The 18,824-nt window shown below is 37.0% G+C and overlaps 1 protein-coding gene across 1 annotated transcript in view; it reads left to right on the top strand.

Annotated features, from left to right (window-relative positions):
* FBXO33 (F-box protein 33) overlaps positions 1 to 18,824 on the top strand; it is a 32,523-nt gene extending 13,699 nt beyond the window's left edge. Inside the window, exons 2-4 of the mRNA XM_025393006.1 lie at positions 13,951 to 14,061; positions 14,603 to 15,288; positions 16,713 to 18,824. Of these exons, the coding sequence (XP_025248791.1) occupies positions 13,951 to 14,061; positions 14,603 to 15,288; positions 16,713 to 16,984 (1,069 nt within the window). The 3' untranslated portion in view covers positions 16,985 to 18,824. The remainder of the gene's footprint in view (positions 1 to 13,950; positions 14,062 to 14,602; positions 15,289 to 16,712) is intronic.

The following is an 18,824-nucleotide window of genomic DNA, read 5'->3' as shown; positions in this document are numbered from 1 at the left end:
TTTTTTTTTTTTTTTTTTTTTTTTGAGACAGAGTCTCGCTCTGTCGCCCAGGCTGGAGTGCAGTGGCCGGATCTCAGCTCACTGCAAGCTCCGCCTCCCAGGTTTACGCCATTCTCCTGCCTCAGCCTCCCGAGTAGCTGGGACTACAGGCGCCCGCCACCTCGCCCGGCTAGTTTTTTGTATTTTGTAGTAGAGACGGGGTTTCACCGTGTCAGCCAGGATGGTCTCTATCTCCTGACCTCGTGATCCGCCCGTCTCGGCCTCCCAAAGTGCTGGGATTACAGGCTTGAGCCACCGCGCCCGGCCTGAATGGCATATTTCTAACACTGCTAGAACATTTTTGAATTATTGTATTGCTGGAACTATTCCAGAGAGAATCTTTACATTAACTTGTTAAGTTTTACTGTAATGCAGTTTGTTAATTTTTTTAATGATTTTAAAGTAAATTAAGTTCTTATGAACTTAGAGGCTCTGTAAATCAAATTTAACATTTTTTTCTGAATTCTTAAGTAATGTGTGCTTATAATAATAGAGAGCTTGAAAATTACAAAGAAAAAAAAAGTCCACCAGATATGATCACTGGTAAAATGTGATGCATCCTTCTGCAAAATTGGAATAACAGTCTGTGTATGGTTTTATTCCTTTTTTCATTGATTAGATCATGCATTTTTTCACATAATTAAAAATCCTGTCATGAGGGCAAGATGACAGAGGGTAGGAAGTCCTAGCCTTTGCTCTCCCATAGAAACATCAAGATAACAATACTTGGGCCAGGCATGGTGGCTCACACCTGTAATCCCAGCACTTTGGGAGGCCAAGGCAGGTGGATCACGAGGTCAGGAGTTCAAGACCAGCCTGGCCAACTTGGTGAAACCCCATTTCTACTAAAAGTACAAAAATTAGCCGGGCATAGTGGTGCATGCCTGTAGTCCCAGCTACTTGGGAGGCTGAGGCAGAATTGCTTGAACCCGGGATGTGGAGGTTACAGTGAGCCAGGGTCGTGCCATTGTACTCCAGCCTGGGCAACAGAGCAAGACTCCGTTTCAAAAAAATAAATGACAACACTCCTACTAAAATATCTTTATAAGAAATGCAGAATCCATTTAATAAGTTGTAGCACCCCAGCCACATACATAACTGAGAAAATCCACACCATGATAGGTAATGAGAGCAAATTCACTTTGCCCACATCAGCTTCTCCCCCAGACTAGCTTAGTTCAGAGCCAAGAGGATCACCCATGACTTCTCCCACATTGGGAAAGGAAAGAATGGAGCGTGCACTTGGCCATCTGGCCTCCTGGCATCTTAGTGCATTCTTGCCAATTTCTGTCTCACCTCATATCCAGTGCTGAAAAACTGATAGCGCCCAGATGCCTGGAACAACTGAGAATGAAAGAAGGGTGAATGGCCTCCTACAGCTGGCACTGTTCTGCAAGTTTGGGAAAAGGCTCAGAACAGAGTCTTTCCCTTTAGGAGGGAAATGAAGGGAGCCTTGTCTCTAGCCTTTCAGTATGGTACGCAAAGGGCTGATTTCCATCTCAGTTCATGCCACGTACTAAAGGACTGGCAGAGCCTGGATGCCTGTGACAGCTAGGAATAAAGGGAAATGGGTGGGTGCCCCCTACAGCAAACAGTACTCTGTGAGACTGGAAAAAGTACTGTTTCTTCAAAGTCACAGACAACAATGCAGCCATACAATAAACATGGAAAATCAAGAAAACATGACACAATCTAAGGAAGAAAATAATTCTTTAGTAACCAATTAAAAAAAAGTGGATGTATTAATTACCTACAAAGAATTTACATTAATCCTGTTAATAGAAGCTCACTGAGTTACATGAAAACACTGGTAGGAAACTAAATGAAATCAGGAAAAGAATACATGAGCAAAGTAAGGATGTTAACAAAGAAACAATTAAAAAGAAACAAAAAAAAGAAAGAATACAGTAACTGAACTGAAAAATTCACTACAGGAGTTCAACAAGCAGCTGACTTGATCAAGCAGAAGAAAGAATCAGTGAACTTGAAAACAGGTCATTTGAAATTATCAAGTTAGCGGAGCAAAATAAAAAGAATGAAAAGGAGTGAAGCTATGGAACTCAATCAAGCAAAGATAAGCAATGGATGTCGCAGAAGTAGAAAAGGAGCAGACAGCTGTTTCAAGAAACAATGAGTGAAAATTTCCCAAATCTGGTGAGGGAAATGTGAAGGTCAAAGAATACCAAACAGGATGAAACCAACACATATTATAATCAAATTGTCAAAAATCAAAGACAAAAAGTAAGTGAGATAAGTGCTGAAAGAAAAGAAAAAAAAAAACTGTCAACCAAAAATAGTATGCCTAGCAAAGCTATCCCCCAAAAATGGAGAGAAAGATTTTACCAGATAAACAAAAGCTAAAGGAGTTTATCATTACTAGAACTGCCTTACAAGAAATACCAATGGGAGTTCTTCAATATGAAACAAAGGAACAATAAATAACACAAAGCACATGACAGTAAAAAACTCACTAGTGAATATATAAACAAATAGAAAATACTCTAATGTTGTACTACTGATTAATAAATCACTGTAACTCTGGTATAAATGTTAAAATCCAACAGGATTAGGCCGGACACCATGGCTCACACCTGTAATCCCAGCACTTTGGGTGGCCAAAGCAGGCGAATCACCTAAGGTCAGGAGTTCAAGACCAGCCTGGCCAACATAGTGAAACCTTGTCTCTACTAAAAATACAAAAACTAGTCGGGCATGGTAGCGGGTACCTGTAAACCCAGCTACTTGGGAGACTGAGGCAGGAGAATCACTTAAACCTGGGAGGCAGAGGTTGCAGTGAGCCGAGATCATGCCACTGCACTCCAGCCTGGGCAACAGAGCAAGACTCTGTCTCAAAAAAAGAAAAAGCCAACAGTATGAAGAATAACTCCAATAATTAATTGGTGGATATGTAATATTAAAATATGTAAATTAGAACATCAATAGCAAAGTATGCAGGAGTAAATATGTACAGTTTTTGCATACAATTATATTATCTTAAAATGCACTATTATATATATAAGATCGTTTATGTAAGCTGCATGGTAATCATAAAGCAAAAACATGTACAGGCATACCTTGTTTTATTATGCTTCACTTTATTGCACTTCACAGGTATTGTGTTTTTTGTTTTTTACAAATTAAGGTTGTGGCAACCCTGCATCAAGCAACTATATTGGCACCATTTGTCCAGTATCATGTGCTCACATTGTGTTTCTTATTATACCTTTGTTGTTGTTGTTGTTGTTGTCGTCGTCGTCATCGTCGTCATTTTTTAGAAACAGTGACTTGCTCTGACACCCAGGCTGGAGTGCAGTGGCATGATCATGGCTAATGGCAACCTCAACTCCTGGGCTAAAGAGATCCTCACCTTGGCTTCCCAGAGTGCTTGGATTACAGGTGTAAGCCACCACACTGAGCCCACTCTTGTTATATCTGATGTGATCTGTTGTCAGTAATCTTTGATGTTACTATTGTAATCATTTTGGCACCCCACGAACCACACCTATAGAAAATATCTAATTTAATTATAAATTTTGTGTGTGTTCTGACTACTGACCCCATTTCTTGCCCTCACATTGAGCCGCCCAAATCCGTAAGACAATAATATTGAAATTAGGCCAGTTGGCCATTCACAGTTGCCCACACCTGTAATCTCAGCAGCAGGAAGATCACTTGAACACAGGAGTTCAAGACCAGCCTGGGGAACATAGACCCCCATTCCTACATAATATTTTAAAATTAGCTGGGCATAGTGGTGTGCACCTGTGTTCCCATCTACTTGGGAGGCTGAGGTGGGAAGATCACTTGAACCTGGGAAATCAGGGCTGCAGTGAGCTGTGATTACACCACTGCACTGCAGCCTGGGCAACAGAGCAAGACCCTGTCTCAGAAAAGAAAGAAAAAATTAGGCCTATTAGTAACTCTACAATGACCTCTAATTGCTAAGTGAAAGGAAGAGTCCCACATCTCTCACTCCAAGTCAAAAGCTAGAAATGATTAAGCTTCATAAGGAAGGCATTTCAAGAGCCCAGATAGGCCAAAAACTAGGCCTCTTGTACCAAACAGGCAAGTTGTGAATGCAAAGAAAAAGTTTTTGAAAGATAGTCTAAGTGCTACTCCATCTATCACATGAGTGATAAGAAAGGAAAATGGCCTTATTGCTAATAAAGTGTTGGTGGTCTGGATAGAAGATGAAACTAGCCACAACATTCCCTTAATCCAAAGTCTAATCCAGAGCAAGCCTCTAATGCTGTTCAAGTCTATGAAGGCTGAGAGAGGTAAGGAAGCTGCAGGAGAAAAAGCTTGAAACTAGTAGAGGTTGGTTCATGAGGTTTAAAGAAAAAAGTTATCTCCACAAAAATGTAAGCTGAGTCAGCAGGTGCTGTCATGGAAGCTGCAGAAGATCTAACTAAGGTCATTGATGAATGTGGTTACAGTAAACAACAGATTTTTCAGTGTAGATAAAACAGCCTTCTATTGCAAGAAGATACCATCTAGGACTTTGATAGCTAGAGACAAGCCAATACCTGACTTTAAAGCGTCAAAAGACAGGCTGACTCTCGTTAGAGGTTAATGCATCTGGTCACTTTAAGTTGAGGCCAATGCTCATTTGCTATTCTAAAAATCCTAGGGCCCTTAAGAATTATGCTAAATCTACTCTGCCTGTGCTCCATAAGTGGAACAACAAAGCATGGATGATAGCACATCTGTATACAGCATAATTTACTGACTATTTTAAGCCCATTGTGGAGAGGTACTGCTTACAAAAAGGTTCCTTTTGAAATTACATCTCATTGACAGTGTACATGGTCACTCAAGAGCTCTGATGCAGATGAACCAGGAGATTCATGTTGTTTTCATGCTTGCGAACACAACATCTGTTCTTCAGTCCGTGGATCCAAGAGTAATTTTGACTTTCAAGTCTTATTATTTAAGGAATACATTTTATAAGATTATAGCTGCCATAGATAGTGATTTCTCTGGTAGATTTGGGAAAAGTAAACTGAGGATTCACCCATTCTAGATGCCATTCAGAACATTCATGATTCATGGGAGGAGATCAAAATATGAACAGTAACAGGACTTTGTAAGAGGTTGAATTCCAGCACTCATGGATCATTTGAGGGGTTCAAGACTTCAGTGGAGGAAGTCACTGTAGATGTGGTAAAAACTGCAAGAGAACTAGAATTGGAAGTGGAGCCTGAAGGTTTGACTAAATTGCTGCAATCTCATCATAAAACTGGAATGCATGAGAAGTTGCTTTTTGTGTATGAACAAAAAGTGGTTTTTGAGATTAGAATCTACTTCTAATGAAGATGCTGTGAATGTTGTTGAAATTATAACAACAAAGGCTTTAAGAATATTCCATAAACTGAGCTGATACAGAAGCAGCAAAGTTTAAGAGGATAGAGTCCAATTGTAAAAACAATCTCTACTGTGGATAAAAAGCTATTAAGCAGCATAGCATGCTACAGAGGATCTTTCATGAAAAGAAGAGTCAGCAGATGCAACAAACTTCATTGTCTTATTTTAAGAAATTGCCAGTCACTCCAACCTTCAACTATCACCCTGATCAGTGAGTAGCCATCCGATATTGGGGCAAGACATTCTACCAGCCAAAGATTACAACTAGCTGAAGACTCAGGTGATTGTTAGCATCTTTTAGCATTAAAGTATTTTTTAGTTAAGGTATGTATATTGCTTTTTAACTTGAAAAACAAAAAATTATTTGACTTTCTTTATTTCAATATTCACTTTATTGCAGTGGTCTGGAAGTGAACCTGCAATATCTCCAAGTTATGCCTGTAGTAGATACACAAAAGATAAATACATAGCACTACAAAAAAATCATCAAATCACAAAGGAAGATAGCAAGAGAAGAAAGGAATGAAAGAACTACAAACAAATTGACAATAGTAAGTCTTTACCTATTATTACTTTAAATATAAATGGATTAAATTCCATCATCAAAAGTCATTGAGTGGCTGAATGAATTAAAAAACAGGAACCCACCATGTGCTGGGTATATAAGTTATATACTTATATCTTAGAAAATAGACTTTAAGTCAAATACTGACACAAGAGACAAGGTCATTATAGAATGATAGGGTCAGTCAGGAAGACATAACAATTATAAATATATATGCATCCAGTATCAGGGCACCTAAATACATAAAGCAAATATTAACATACCTGAAGGGAAAAACAAACAACAATATAATAATAAAAGAAGACATCAAGACACCACTCTCAACAATGGATAAATCATTTAGACAGAAAATCAGTGAGGAAACACTGGATTTTAACCAAACTATGGGCCAAATGGACCTAACAGATACATACAGAACATTCCATCCAACAACAGCAGAATACACGTTCTTCTCAAGCACACATGGAACATTCTCCAGGATAAATCACATGTTAGGCTACAAAACAAGTCTTAATAAATTTAAGATTGAAATCATGTCAGATATCTTTTCTGACCACAATAAAACTAGAAATCAGTAAAAGGAGGAAAATTTACAAATATGTGGAAATGGAGTCAATAAATATTAAAAGGGAAGTCATATAGATTGATATATTAATATCTAATTAATACATAATTGATATGTTAATATCAATATACTAATTAATATATAATTGATCTATTAATAATTGATATATTAATATCAATTAATATAATATTAAAATGGAAGTCAAGGCCGGATGCCAGTGGCTCATGCCTGTAATCTCAGCACTTTGAAAGGTGAAGGTCAAGAGATCGAGACCATCCTGGCCAAACATTGTGAAACCCCGTCTCTACTAAAAATGCAAAAATTATCTGTACGTGGTGGCGTACACCTGTAGTCCCAGCTACTCAGGAGGCTGAGGCAGGAGAATGATTTGAACCTGGGAGGCGGAGGTTGCAGCGAGCCACGATCCCGCCACTGCACTCCAGCCTGGGCGACAGTGCGAGACTGTCTCAAAAAAAAAAAGGGGGGGGAAGTCAAATAATATTTTGATACAAATAAAAATAAAAACTTACCAAAACGTATAGCAAGTGGCAAAAGTAATATTAAAAGGAAAATTTATAGCAAAAAAATGATAAGAAAGAAGAAAAGGCCAGGTGCAGTGGCTCACGCCTGTAAGCCCAGCACTTTGGGAGGCAGAGGCACACGGATCACAAGGTCAGGAGTTTGAGACCAGCCTGGCCAACATAGTGAAACCCTGTCTCTACTAAAACTACAAAAAATTAGCTGGGTGTGGTGGTGGTTGCCTGTAACCCCAGCTACTTGGGAGGCTGAGGCAGGAGAATTGCTTGAACCTGGGAGGCGGAGGTTGCAGTGAGCCGAGATCACACCACTGCACTCCAGCCCAGGTGACAGTGCAAGACTCCATCTCAAGAAAACAAAAAAAGAAAAAAAAAATTCATACAACTTAACTTTAAACCCTAAGGAATTAGAAAAACAACATTCGAAGCCCAAAGTTAGCAGAAGAAAGGAAATAATAAATATTAGAGCAGAAGTAAATACAGACTACAAAAAGCAGTAGTAAAGACTAACAAAGCCGGGTGTTGCTTTTTGAAAAGATAAACAAAATTGACAAACCTTTAGAGTAAGACAAAAGTCTCAAAGAAGTGAAAGAGGAGACATTACAACTGATGCCACAGAAATACAGTAAGACTATAAGAGACTCCTATGAGCCTTCATTTCCAATAAATTGGATAATCTAGAAGAATAAATAAATTCCTAGAAATATAAACCTTCCAAAACTGAATCATGAAGGAAATATAAAATATCATCAGACGAATAACAAATGAGAGTGAATCCATAATTTTTAAAAACCTCCCCCCAAAAAAGAAAAACCCAGGACTGGATGGCTTCACAGGTGAATTCTACCAAATATTTGAAGAAGAATTAATGTCAGTCCTTCTTGAACTCTTCCAAAAAGTTGAGGAAGAGGGAACGCTTCTAAACTCATTTTATGTGCCTAGCACTGCTGTGATACCAAAGCCAGATAAGGACACTAACAATAAAACTATAGGTCAATGTCTCTGATGAACATAGATACCAAAATCCTCAACAAATACTAGCAAACCAAATTCAACAGCACATTAAAAGGATCGTACATCCTAAATGGGATTTATCCCTGGAGTGCAGGCATGGTTCACCATATGCACATCAATAAATATAATATGCCACATTGTAACAATGGATAAAAATCATGACCATGTCAATAGATGCAGAAAAAGCATTTGATGAAATTCAACATTCTTTCATGATATAGCACTCAAAAAATTAACCATAGAAGGAATGTACTTCAACATTATAATAAAGTCCATATATGGCCATGTATGACAAGCCCTTAGCTTAACATCATACTCATCAGTGAAAAACTGGAACCTTTTCCTCTAAGATCAAGAACAAGATGTGGATGCCTGCTCTTGCCACTTCTATTCAACACAGTATTGGAAGTCCTAGCCAGAGCAATTAGGGAAGAAAAATAAAAGCATCCAAATCTGAAAAGAAAAACTAAAATTGTCTGCAGATGACATGGCATTATATATAGAAAACACTAAAGACACCATCGAAAAAAAACTATTAATAAACAAATTCAGCAAGGTTGGTGGATGTAAAACCAACATACAGAAATCAGTTGCAGTTCTATACATCCCACAGGAAATTAAGAAAATCCCATTGACAGTAACATCAAAAAGAATAAAATATTTAGGAATAAACTTAGCCAAAGAGGTGAAAGTCTTCAGTTTTACTGATGAAAGAAATTAAAGCAGATACAAATAAATGGAAAAATATCTCATGTTCATGATTGGAAGAAATAATATTAAAATCTCCATACTACCCAAAGCAGTCTACAGATTCAATGCAATCTCTATTAAAACCTCAGTGACATTTTTTACAGAAATAGAAAAACAACCCTAAAATTAATATGGAATTACATAAGACCCCAAATAGCCAGAGCAGTCTTGAAAAAGAACAAAACTGGAGGCATCATACTTCCTAATTTCAAAATACATTACAAAGCTACAGTAATCAAAACAGTATCATGGTAGCATAAAGATGGATGTATAGACCAATGGAGCAGAAGAGAGACCCCGTAAATAAACCCACTCATTTATGATTAACTGATCTTTGACAAGGGGACCAAGAACATAAAATGGGGAAAGGATAGGCTCTTCAACAAACTGGAAATCCACAGGCAAAAGAAGGAAATTGGATCCTATCGTAGACCATGGCCAGAAATCAAAGCAAAATGGATCAAAGACTTAAATATAAATTCTGAAACTGTAAAACTTCTCACAGAAAACAAAGGGGGAAAGCTTCTTGGCATTGGTCTTGGCAATGACTTTGTGGTTTGACACCAAAAACAAAGGCAAAAGAACCAAAAATAGGCAAGTGGGACTGTATCATAATAAAAGCTCTGTACAGAAAAGAAAACAATCAACAAAATTAAAAAGCAAGCTGAAGAGACTGAGGCAGGCAGATTGCTTGAGCCCAGGAGCTCGAGACCAGCCTGGACAACATGATAAAACCCCATCTCTACAAAAAAATACAAAAGTAGCTGGGTGTGGTAACATGCATGTGTAGTCCCAGCTGCTTGGGAGGCCGAGGTGGGAGGATCCATTGAGCCCAGGAGATCGAGGCTACAGTGAGCCATGATTACGCCACTGCATTCCATCCTGGGAAACAGCAGGACCCTGTCTAAAAGAAAAAAAAAGGTGAGATAAAAGTAAGGAGGTTGAGGCATAGATCACCTGAGGTCAGGAGTTCAAGACCAGACTGGCCAACATAGTGAAACCTGTATCTACTAAAAAAAAAATATACAAAAGAAAAAAAAAACAGGTGTGGTGGTGCATACCTGTGATCCCAGCTACTTGAGAGGCTGAGGCAGGAGAATTGCTTCAATCTGGGAGCCAGAGGTTACAGTGAGCCAAGATGGCACACTGCACTCCAGCCTGGACCACAGAGTGAGACTCCATGTCCAGAAAACAAAGAGAAATAGAAGTTAAATATTAGCAAAACATCTATCAAGGTAAGAGGTTAATATCCAAAACATATAAGTAACTCATATAACTCAATAGCAAAAAAAACAAATTTAACCTAATCTTAAAACAAGCAAAAAACAAATAGATATTTCTCCAAAGACAACATACAAATGGCCTCCAGGTATATGGAAAGATGCTGAGTATCATTAATCATGGAAATGCAGATCAAAACCACAGTGAGATATCAACTCACATCTTAGCATATCTGTTATCAAAAATAAATTTAAGACCAGGCTTGGTGGCTCACGCCTGTAATCCCAACACTTTGGGAGGCTGAAACAGGCAGATTGATTGAGTCTAGGAGTTCAAGACCAGCCTGGCCAACATGGTGAAACCCTGTCTCTACTAAAAAATACAAAAAAAAGTTAGCTAGGCATGGTGGCGCACACCTGTAGTCCCAGCTGCTCAGGAGGCTGAGGTGAGAGAATCGCCTGAGCCTGGGAAGTTGAGGCTGCAGTTAGACAAGATGGCGCCCTGCACTCCAGCCTTGGCAACCGGAGACCCTGTCTCTAAATAAATAGACATTTGTGAGGATGTAGAAAAGTTGGAGCTTTTATACAACTGTTTATGGGAGTGTAAAATGGTGCAGCCATTGTGGAAAGCAATATGGAGATTCATTAAAAATAGTACTGCTGTATGATCCAGTAATGGAATATTTCTGGATATGAATACAAAAAGGTTGTAATCAGGATCTCAAAGATATCTGCACACCCATGTTCAGTGCACCATTATTCACATTAGCCAATATAAGAAAACAATCCAAATGTCCATCAAAAGATGAATAAAGAAAATGTGATATATACATGCAATGGAAAAATATTAAGCCTTAAAAATAAAGAGAGAGAAATCCTACTGTATGCAACAACCTGGATGAACCCACAGGACATTATGCTACGTGAAATAAGTCAGTCACAGAAGGATACATACTGCATGACTCCACTTACGTGAGGTATCTAAAATAGTCAAACTCCCAGAAGCAGAGAATAAAATGGTGATTGCTAGGGCTGTAAGGAGAGAAAAATGGAAAATTGTTAATGAATATAAAATTTCTGTTCTGCAAGATGAAAAATTTCTAGAGATCTGTTGTAAAGCATAGTACCTATTAGGATTGTGTTGAGTCTGTTGATCAATTTGGGGAGAATTGACATGTTTACAGTATTGAAACTTCCAGCCAACAGATGTGGAATTCCATTTACTTAGATCTTGTTTGATTTGCTTCAACAATGTTTTGTGGTTTTCAGTGTATAGGATTGATACTTCTGTTCAGTTGATTCCTAAATATTTTGTATTTTTGATACTACTGTAAATAGTGCTTTTTTAAATTTTAATTTCCAAATGTTCATTGCTAGCGTGTAGAAATACAATTGATTTTTATATATTGACCTTGTATCATGTGACCTTACTCAACTCATTAACCTTACTAAACTCATAGTAGCTTTTTTTAGATTCCATAGAATTTTTGTGTAAATGATCATGTAATTGGCAAATTAGGACACTTCTGCTTCTTCCTTTCTAATCCATGTTCTTTTTATTGATAAATAGTTTTATGGAGTATAGTTTTAATAGCTGATTTAAATTCATTCCCTAAATCCTTCATCTGCCATTTCTGAGTATATTTCTGTTGATGGATTTTTCTCCTAGTTGTGAGCCATGTTTCCTTACCACTGTGTGGACTCTACTGCTTTCCAGCGGTACTCTCTTCTTCAGCCTTGTAGTTTTGCCCCACATGTGTACAAATCATTACTCAGCCAAAAACCTGGGTAATATGAAGTCTTTGCAAATCTGTGAAGCTCTCTCTGTACATTTCCTTTGTCTCTGGTACTCTGCCCTAAAATTCTAGACTGCAAACTCCCTAAAATCTCTGTCTCCTCCACTCAGACTACCAGGCTATGTTATAACCTGAAAACTCTCTCCAGGCCATAATCTCAGGCAATTATAGTACACACTTCATTTTTTCCCCATCTTCCAGGATCAGAGTCCTATATTGCTTATTGTCCAGTGTCTGAAAACAATTATTTTATGTTTTGTCTAGTTTTATAGTGGTTTACAGAGGGAAGGCAGTTGTCCTTGTTTAATTCTTTGTAAAAGAAGCAAAAGTCTCTTCCATATGTATTTTAATACCACCAAATAAATGAAAGTTGAGTTGAAAGGAGGAAAGAACTGAGATTGTATGACTCGCCTGAGTATTATATTAGGAATTGAGTGTGATATGTTTTTTCTACTTTATATAAAACCTTATATTCTCCAAAGCCAAATACCCACTTTTATGGATACTTGTCCTTCACAGCACTGAATCACTATTGTGTCTCTAATATATAGCACAGTTCCTGGTACTTCGTAGGCCCTCAGGGAATTGTTGGTTAAATGAATAAACGAATTAATGATAATTCCTCAAGCTAAATTTTAGAATCATTGGGCTTTTCAGTGCAATTAAGGTGATTTACTTGAGAAAATGTGACATACCGTCAAGAAATGGTATTTTTCAGGCCAGACATGGTATCTCATACCTATAATCTCAGCCCTTTGAGAGTCCACTATGGGAGGATTACTTGAGCCCACAAGTTCAAGACCAGCCTGAGGAACATAGCAAGACCTTATCTCTACAAAATATTACAAATTATCCACATATTGTGGCACATGCCTGTGGTCCCAGCTACTCAGGAGGCTGAACTGGAAGGATCACTTAAGCCCAAGAGGTTGAGGCTGCAGTGAGCCATGATCATACCACTACACTCCAACCTGAACAACAGAGCAAGACACTGTCTCCAAAAAAAAAAAAAAAAAAAGTATTTTTCATTTATTTAAATCTTGTATCACTGTTGTAGATGATATATTTTTTTAATTAAAATTATCCCATTTTATGTTATAAATGGAATCTCTAGTTGGTTATTATTGGACTCAGGAGTTTTATCTTTATCTATTTGTTTTTCTCCTATTTTATTTACAATTTTACTATTAGAAAACTATATGTTTTGTAACTAAAATTATCTAAAACCAAAAGATTTTTACATCATTTTCTTTTTTAGGTAGAGTCTGTCCCCCCAGGCTGGAGTGCAGTGGCACGATCTCGGCTCACTGCAACCTCTGCCTCCCGGTTCAGCTGGGATTACAGGCGTATGCCACCATGCCCAGCCAATTTTTGTATTTTCAGTAGAGACAAGGTCTCGCCATGTTCGCCAGGCTGGTCTTGAACTCCTGGCCTCAAGCGATTCCCTGGCGTTGGTCTCCCAAAGTGCCAGCCAGGACTACAGGTGTGAGCCACCGCACCTAGCCTTACAGAGTTTTCTACTTCCCTGTTCATAAGCTGTATGGTTTGATCATAAAACTGGAGAAGGTTCTCTTTAGATTTTAGTTAAGGAATATTTCTTACTGAGTAGGTATCTTCAGGGCAGTGATTTACCCTGGAGCATTTAACATGTTAACTAAATTAACTGGTTTGAGGAAATGTTTATATTGTAATTATCATCTCTATAAAATTTAGAGCTTATATAGTTTGTCGTATGTCATTGTGTTATTTATCCCTAAACCCTATAAGGTAGGTATTGTTACTACTGATGAAGAATTGAGTCTCAGGCACATTAAGAGACTTTTCCATGGTCATTATAATATTCAGTTCCTGAACTAATCTTTATACCGTAGTCCTTGTTCTTTAAAGCTTTTGTCACTTCTCCTGTATCATGTTGCTTTGTATGTATAAAGAAATCTGAATGTATGTATAAAGATATCTGAAAGTACTTAACTGGATTCTAAGTGAGTTATAAAGTAGAAACCTTGCTAGAATATCCCCTTTGCATATTCTTATTTTTTATATTTACATTTTTTTAAGTATAAATTATGTAGAAAATCATTTCAAATGATTTTTCTTGTAGGAACCTTCAGAAGTTTAGTCTTTTTGGAGACATAAGTGTTCTACAACAGCAAGGAAGTTTGTCAAATACATACCTCAGCAAGGTGGACCCTGATGGCAAAAAAATTAAACAGTAAGTTACATGGTTAATAGAAAGGAGGTTGTACTATTTATTAATAATGTGTTTTTCTAATAAATTATGAGATACCAACAGAAGAGTAATGATTTTTTTCCTGAAAGGAACATAGGTCCTGGAAATGTTTTAATGATGAAATACAGTGATCAGCATCTGCCATTCCATCTCGTAAATCTTTAAGACAAATCAAATAACTTAGTGAATAATTATTGCTATTTAAAATTATTTCCCTACTTGCCTTTGCTATAACATAAATTGTATGTCATCATACTTTTCTACTAAACGGGTATAAGTGGTGCTTTTCGTGGATGAGGAGCATATTTCTGTGTGTTTAATAGATCTGTGTGTTTAATATACCTTTTCATTACATTTTAATGTGAATTTTAATGGTATTTACTGTGGGTTGAATAGAAATTACCTAATGAGGAAAAATAGATCTCAAAATTGCATGCTTTTCATTGCCTATTTTCAAAAGTCAGTGTTAAAAGATTAGAACTGAATGTTAATGGGATCACCGTGGCATGTGTTTTCCTTATAGAATTCAGCAACTGTTTGAAGAAATCCTGAGTAATAGTAGGCAACTGAAATGGCTGTCCTGTGGGTTTATGCTGGAAATAGTAACGCCAACATCACTGTCATCTCTCTCTAATGCTGTTGCCAGCACCATGGAGCACCTGAGTTTACTTGACAATAATATTCCTGGTAACAGCACTCTTATTACTGCAGTTGAACTGGAGCGATTCGTGAATCTGCACTCACTTGCCTTGGATTTTTGTGACTTTACAGCTGAGATGGCAAGAGTCTTAACTGATAGCAACCATGTGCCTTTGCAGCGACTGTCTCTTCTGGTTCACAGTGTTTCCATAATGCACAAGTCTCTGGACAACATGCCAAATGATGAGCATTGGAAAGCCCTGTCACGAAAGAGCACCAACCTTCGGGTCTATATAATGGCTTTTGATATCAAGAGTGAAGATATGTTAAAGATTCTGAAACCCAGTATACCACTAGAGAGGATTCATTTTGATAGCTATATCACTTGTGTTTCAGGGGCTATTGTTGATCTTATATCCAGGCAATATGACAAGTTCCTCACTCATTTTATTTTAATGAATGATGTGATTGACACGTCTGGTTTTCCAGATCTTAGTGACAACCGAAATGAAGATCCGTTGGTTTTATTAGCATGGAGGTGCACAAAGCTCTCTCTTCTGGCAATTCATGGTAGGTGATTTTGTTCATTATAATCTAATACTGGAATTACACCGAAAACATTTTATGCCAGTAAAGAGATAGCACTGACCTTTATAGTATCAAGAAATCTTGTATCAACTTGATATGCAGATTTTTATGCTTTCTAAAGCTTGCAAGATATATCACTTACAAAAGGAAAATCATATTTAACCCTAAGTGTTCTGCTCCAGCTTCCCTGTTACTTTTTTGTCCATCATTTGAATGGCGGTATTTCAAAAAAAAAAAAAAATCAGTGAAATTAATTTAACTGTCTAAGAAAGCACACATACCTGTGGTAGATACATTTCCTCTAATCACCCAACCCCTTAAAACATAGCACGGGGGAAGAGAACGTATTATTTCTTTCATGCTCACTACCTCATCTTTTAGGTTCTTGGTATCAAAGTATTAATGTGTGTAATTTTTTTTAACGATGGTTCCATTGATATGCTTCTTTCATTTTAATGTGACCTGTTCTCATTTGGATGGAGAGTTGGTATTCTGACAAATAAATTTATTTCCTTTTTGGATACTTGTAAGATAATTACAAAGTAGTATATAAGAATGTCTTAAACTCTCTTATTAGCTATCTTACCAGCACTGTTTCATTATTTTTTTTTAGCGTCCCTTTGTATTTGGGAATGTATGTCTTGCTTTTCAAGTCTTGCTTTATGCCAGTCGTCAGAGGTGGTAGAAAAGACTAGATCAATACTGAAAGTGGTAAACACAGTGGGGTAAAGACATATCAGGTTATTTAAAAGTTAATTTAAGCCAGTCTTTTTAAAGCCTTTTTCTTCTTTAAGCTAAAGCTCCCCACATTCATCTCCCTTTATTCCTTCCCAGTAGTAGTTATTATTCTGAAGTTGGTGTATATCATTCCCATGATTGTTTTATAATTTACATATTTGCTACTGACAATTAACAGTTTACCTTTAAAGTGTCACTTCGTAACTTTGTGAAGCATTATAAGAGATGATTTTTCGCAAATGAAAAATACATTTACCACATGTGGTTAACAGATATGTGTATTTTCACAAATGAAAAATACATTTACCATATGTGGTTAACAGATATGTGTATATATGAACTAAAAATTTCATCCTTATGGTACATTGTTACCCAAAGCTGTAAAATTTATTTGTATATACTTTAAATGTCTATTTTACTGAATGAAGTAGTATCATAAAGGATCTAATCATAGATTGGTACTCTTGAACACAACTTGTAGCCTTTTTTTTTTTCTGGGCTATACAACCATGTTTCCTATTCCAATTTCAATGTATTTCTAAAGGAAAAAGACCAAAATGGTAAGTGAGATACAAATTTGAAGCTTCCCTAGAAGCTTTGAATGAGGAAAAGACAAACTTATCAAAGAGAAAAGGAAATGACAGTGTTGTCTTTTGTTTATTTTTCAGGTTACACGGTGTGGGCACATAACCTCATTGCCATTGCTCGTCTTCGGGGCTCTGATCTGAAAGTGCTTGAAGTCACCGAAGAAAGCATTGATTTTGACCAAGGTGAACTGGCCGACCAGGATGTAGATCCAGTGCATAACCTTATTGAGCAGGTATCCCTGGGCCTGGGTCAACCTTGGCACGCAGTCATGGACATCGAATCACTCAGTGTCTTCACTGAACCAAATCGTCATTTTTACAGAGAGATGCAAAGCTTCAGTGAAGACATTTAGCTTTTTTTTAAATGTAGAATTCCTGTGGTTACATATGCAAGTAGGGTCCTATTATGTTTTTTTTTTTTTCAGTAGTGTGAATTAATCCTTTTGTGCTGTGTTTAATCAGTATTAGCTTTATAGAATTATATATGTATATTCTACTTCTTGATCAAAGAACGTAGTCGGGTATTGGTTTAGAAGTTCAAAGTGACAATGTATAGGGCTTTCACGGTTAATGGACTTGTTACCAAACCTTAAGGATATACAGCCGAAGATTGTCTGAGGTTGCTGGCTAACTTTATTTTTCACTGAGTTACTCTGCCTTTTCGACGTTTTTATTCTTTGTGTGTCAGAGTTCAGAGCTCAGGAGCCAAAATATTTTTATACATACATAGATATATATCCATAGCCTGGTAGATTTATATGCAATGCACTGCATCCATGCATTCTGATAGCATTTCATTAATTTTGATTTCAAATGGAAGATAAATAATATCCCAAATGAATTATCTGTAACACAAAAGCCAAGACTTTAACTTTCATTACATATCTAATAGTCGGTATCACCAGTTACCATTTTGAATTTTGTATAGTACTAGAACATTGCTTAATCGTTTTTTTAAAAAAAAAAAATGCATTTACATAAACATGAATACTGAAATCGTTGGATTTTTTTTAACTATATCTGACATAATTTTATTCATCAATTACATTACACATTCATTTAGCCCAGATTTCAAATAGTGGGGGAAGAAAGAAACTGTATTTCAGAGTAAAACCTCCTAAAGGAAATAAAAATACAGAGTTGTAAATACACATGCTTGCAAAAACATTAGTCGTGAAATCCCTAACAACAAGTCACTGGATTTTTCTCTGTCAGCACGCGTGTCAGCTGCCAAAGAATAGACTTAATGAAGAAGTGCCCACATGCTGGCAGGGGCCGGCCCACTCTGGCCAGCCAGATACTGCTAGATTGTAATATTTAAGGTCGAATTTCGACCTGTGGTACACAGCTGTGCTGTGGCTCAGTCAGCAACCTCAGAACTCTGAAAAAACAAAACAAAAAAAAAAGAAAAAAAAAAAAAAACATGCACCTGTTTCACTGTGAATAGTGAATGTAAAGGAAAGAAAGGAAAAACTGAAAGCTTGTTCTATCACAGGTATGAGCTGCTATGATACATGAAGAACATTCCATGAAGTATGTTTTAAAACCTTGTTATATCTGAGAGGCTTTAAAAGCCTATTAACTGTTTCAGGGCAACCGCGGTACAGACGTGGTCTCTGTGAGACTTCCACCTGACCCCAGTTTTAAGTGGTACGAATGTTGTGCATTTAATGTTAAAGGACAGTCTGCAATAATAAAGTAAGTAGCCAACCTGGGTGCCCAGCAGTGCTGAGACCTGGCTGCTCTATTGTAAGCTTTGGAAACACAATTTATGCAACAGATGTCCAGATATGATTCTATTTATGGAAAAAAGTTTATATGTGTTTTACAAATGGTTTTACCATCTTATATTAAAATGACCTTTTGACAGGTGTGCACTGTTTTGTCTCCAGTGAGCACATACCATGCGGATTTTATATGTACATCAGTAGTGTGAATCCACTGGCACAGTGTGTGTAAATGCCAGATGTGGTGAGATTTTATCTTATAAATGTGATCAGATAAAATAACTCCTGACAGAAACTGTAAGGAAACCAGCTGAATGTTTGACCTGATGACTGATGTTGTATGGTTTATGTTAAATGTATATTCTTTTAATCAATGAATAAAGCATTAAAAATGATCATTGTAATATATTTTATTGTATATGAAGCATGACTACTTTTAGTGTTAAATAAACTGCAATAATCCTTA

This window comes from Theropithecus gelada, chromosome 7b (assembly GCF_003255815.1).
Source record: "Theropithecus gelada isolate Dixy chromosome 7b, Tgel_1.0, whole genome shotgun sequence".
In the NCBI taxonomy this organism is placed as follows: Eukaryota; Metazoa; Chordata; class Mammalia; order Primates; family Cercopithecidae; genus Theropithecus; species Theropithecus gelada.
The sequence above is the reverse complement of the archived record's forward strand: the minus strand, read 5'-3'. Positions and strand labels throughout refer to the sequence as shown.